Below are 4,298 nucleotides of genomic sequence, written 5' to 3'. Positions count from 1 at the left end.
CACACTGACAAAATAAATTTTTTTTTTTTTTTTTTTAAAAAAGACAGGGTTTCTCTATGTAGCTTTGAAGTCTGTTCTGGAACTCTGTAGATCAGGCTGGTCTTGACTTGAACTCACAGAGATCCGCCTGTCTCTGCCTCCTGAGTGCTGGGATAAAAGGCCTGTGCCACCACTGCCCAGCCTTAACTTTTTTTTTTAAAGATAGACTTTCACAGCCGGGTGGTAGTGAAGCATGCCTTTAATCCCATGGCTTGGGAGGCAGGGACAGGCAGATTTCTGTGAGTTGGAGACCAGCCTGGTCACAAAGCAAGTTCCAGAACAGGCTTCAAAACTACAGAGAAACCTTGAAAACCAAAACAGCTAGAATCTCTCTATGTAGACCAGGCTAGACTTGAAGCCACAGAGCTCCACCTGCCTCTGTTCTTGAGTGCTGGAACTAAAGGTGAGCCACCATGCTCAGCCCACTGTAATGGCTTTTAAAGGATCATAACAGGGGTTGGAGTGATGGCTGAAGAGGTTAAGCACTGGCTGCTCTTCCAGAGGACCCAGCACCCACATGGCAGGTTGCAACCATCTGTAACTCTGGTTCTAGGGGATCTGATGCCCTGTCTAGCCTATGCAGACACTAGGCATTCATGTGGTGCAGACATACCTGCAGGTAAAACACTCATATGTATATAAAAAAATTAAAGGGTGATAGCAATGACAGCATTCCCTCAAAAGAGATACATGTTTTGTTGAAAAAAAATTAATTTAAAGATGGTCAGTGGTAGAGGACACCTTTAAGCCAGCACTCAGGAGGCAGAAGCACATGGATCTCTGAGTTTGAGGCAAGCCTGGTCTACAGAGTGAGCTTCAGGACAGCCAAGGCTATATAGAGAAACCCTGTCTTGAAAAACCAATAAACAAATAAATAAATTTTAAAAATTAATTCAATGGGCAGAGAAAGAACTAGAGTGGAGATCCCAGAGGCAGATCTTGATGCAGTGTAAGGAGCATTATCTAGATAGAGCTACCCCTCTGGCTCTAGCTGCGGTGAGCTACAAAACCCCGTAGGTGGGGCTGGAGAGATGGCTCAGAGGTTAAGAGCACTGCCTCCTCTTCCAGAGGACTTGAATTCTATTCCCAGCAACCATATGGTGGCTTGCAACCATCTAAAATGAGACCTAATGCCTCTTCTGGCCTATAGGTGTACATGCAGGCAGAACACTATATACACAATAAATAAATCTTTTTTTTTAAATATTTATTTATTTATTATGTATACAATATTCTGTCTTTGTGTATGTCTGCAGGCCAGAGGAGGGCACCAGACCTCATTACAGATGGTTGTGAGCCACCATGTGGTTGCCGGGAATTGAACTCAGGACCTTTGGAAGAGCAGGCAATGCTCTTAACCGCTGAGCCATCTCTCCAGCCCCCAATAAATAAATCTTAAAACAAACATAAGAACCCTGTAGATGCCAGAACATCTTTCAAAAGTGTTCTAGGATACTTGTTTGGGAAGGAAAGATGGAGAAGGCAACATTTTGGACATTTCCCTTTTGAACTATGCAATTTAAAATTAAGTAATGTGCTGGGCGGTGGTGGTGCTCGCCTTTAATCCCAGCACTCAGGAGGCAGAGGCAGGCGGATTGCATGAGCTACAGAGAAACTGTGTTTCGAAAAACAAAAAAACAAAAAAAGTAATATGAAATATTTCCCCATATTGACAGTTTTGCTTTCGGGCCCTTCCCTACCTTTCTCCCCTGTGAGGATTGAACCCAGGAGCTGACCACCGGGCCATACCCTCGGCCTTCTTCTTCACTCTCTGTTTTGAGACATGGTTTCACTAAGTTGTCCAGGCAGGCCATGAGCTTGAGGCCTTCCTGCCTCAACGCCCCACGGGAGCTGGGATTCCAAGCCCATGCCATGCCTTAGGATTTAAGGTTATGGTTCAAAGGCACCACAGGAAAACACTACTAAATCTAGTCATGGGTGAGGGGTTTTATTAGCAGTTCATAGTATTTTAGGCTTCAATTCTCACACATCAATGCATCAAGGAGTCCCCAACATCATCATCATTCTGTATGACGGAGCTGTCCCTCCCCTGGGAGCCTCAGGACCAACAGTGTGTGCTACAAGCCAGAGTCCCCGCGAGCTCTCACTATGCAGAGAGGCCTGTTCGGGACTGACTTACCTAAGTTTGTTGTTGCAATAGGAGCAGCGGAAACAGCTGATGTGAAACACCTGCTGGTTGGCCAGGAGACGCTCCATGGGGTACACGGTCTTCTGACACTCTACACAGGTCTCTCTTGCAGGTGCCTGAAACTTCTAGAGAAGGAAACGGACAATGTCAGTGTCCACAGTGATGACCGGGCAGATGCTGAGATGGGCAGAGGGGGTTTAGTTTATCTCAGGGTGATTCTCATAGGCACTACACCTGCTCAGCTTCTACAGCTGACTTGTTAGAACTGGGAGGCTCTCTTGAATTTCTGTACCAAATTGTGAGACTGCTCTGAGTATAGAAGCCTTCGAGGTCAGGTGGGTTTGGATTGTGATGCAGAGCAAGGGATAGACAAGTTAACACACACAGACACACGCGAGCGCACACACACTCCTATAGGGAACATTAACAATGGAGAGCTGTAGTTAGAAGGGCAGGAGTAGGAGAAAGTAAAATCACAACACAGAAGAAAGAAGTTCAATCCATGTGGCAAGTAAAAGGAGCCATTACAGTAGCCTCGGGGTGTGGGGTGTCGGGTGTTCAAGCAGAACAAAAGCATTAAGCTTAAGGAATCAGGTAAAGGCATTTCAATTTCTTTGGAACATCTTTTATTACTCTTTACAGGTTTTACTCTAGTTTTTTTAGACAGATTTAAATATTACCCAAGTGGTTCTCAAACTCATATTTCCAAGTATGACTTTTATCTTCCTACCTCTACTTCCCAAGTGCCAAGATTATATGTATAAGGCATTACATCTAAATGTGGCATATTTATTTATTTATTTATTTATTTATTTATTTATTTTGGTTTTTCGAGACAGGGTTTCTCTGTGGCTTTGGAGCCTGTCCTGGAACTAGCTCTTGTAGACCAGGCTGGTCTCGAACTCACAGAGATCCGCCTGCCTCTGCCTCCCGAGTGCTGGGATTAAAGGCATGCGCCACCACCGCCCGGCTTAAATGTGGCATATTTAAAAAAAATTTTTACACTTACTATTACTTTATTTTTATCAATGTATATGTGCACACATTGCTGTGCATATGCGGAGGTCCAGGTACAACTCTGGGGAGTTTGATCTCTCCTGCCATATGGGTTCTGGGGATTGAGCTCAGGTCCTTAGGGTTGGCATTAAGCGCTTTTTACCTGCTAAGTCATCTTGCCAGCCTCAAGTTAGGCATATTTTGAAACAAGCCTAAAGTGACATACAAATGCAATAATTTGTAAGAGAAACAAACCACAGCACTTGGATTCCAGAAGGAAGCATAGCCTACTAAACTGCCTATAACACGCCCGAAAACTAGCAGAGACTAAAGCAATGCCCTGGGCAATGCTATATAGTTAATGATGACAAGTCTGTGAGCTGCTCAACACAATAATTCAGTTCCTAAAAATAGGAAAGCTGGGGGCTGGCAGATCTGGGCCCCCTAGCTCAACACAGAATCAAACTGGGCATGGCTGTACATGTCTGTAATCCCAGCACTTGAGAGGTGGGAGCAGAAGGATCATAAATTCAAGGCCATCCTTGGCTACCCATCAAGTCTGAGCAAGCCTACACTTCCTGAGACCCTAAACCCCTCCCCTAGTTTGCTATTGTAGCCTTGATAAAAGCCAGAATTCTAAAACAGATTATGAGCATTTACATGATAAACAGTCTAACCTGGCCACTGAAGGTGGCAGAGCTTGCTGTCCCTGACCTGACAAACATCTCAGCCAATTGAGGAAGAATGCAATTTAGGAGGCCAGGCAACTCTCACAGGTTCCTAGGTGTCCCCTGTGGGGCTTAGATGAACTTGGCTTCTCAGCAGAAAACATAAGATGGTAAATAGTGCAAATTAATCCCTAGGCCCAGAACCAGAATTTAGTTAAGCCCCAAAGGACCAGGTTATAGGCAGAAAAGACTTAATAACTCTAAAGATAGACCCACGAAAACAAACAAACAAAAAATATCATGCCAATTGCATATTTGCTACAGGAACAAAATAAAAAAGTGGGATTGTGTCGGGCGATGGTGGCGCACGCCTTTAATCCCAGCACTCGGGAGGCAGAGGCAGGTGGATCTCTGTGAGTTCGAGAACAGCCTGGTCTACAGAGCTA

At 44.7% G+C, this 4,298-nt stretch overlaps 1 protein-coding gene across 1 annotated transcript in view; it reads right to left on the bottom strand.

Annotated features, from left to right (window-relative positions):
- Window positions 1-4,298, bottom strand: part of Lima1 (LIM domain and actin binding 1) — a 116,756-nt gene that overhangs the window by 3,827 nt on the left and 108,631 nt on the right. Inside the window, exon 10 of the mRNA XM_026782807.1 lies at window positions 2,180-2,313. Coding sequence (XP_026638608.1) covers window positions 2,180-2,313 — 134 coding nt within the window. The remainder of the gene's footprint in view (window positions 1-2,179; window positions 2,314-4,298) is intronic.

This window comes from Microtus ochrogaster, chromosome 15 (genome assembly GCF_000317375.1).
Source record: "Microtus ochrogaster isolate Prairie Vole_2 chromosome 15, MicOch1.0, whole genome shotgun sequence".
NCBI lineage: Eukaryota > Metazoa > Chordata > Mammalia > Rodentia > Cricetidae > Microtus > Microtus ochrogaster.
The sequence above is the reverse complement of the archived record's forward strand: the minus strand, read 5'-3'. Positions and strand labels throughout refer to the sequence as shown.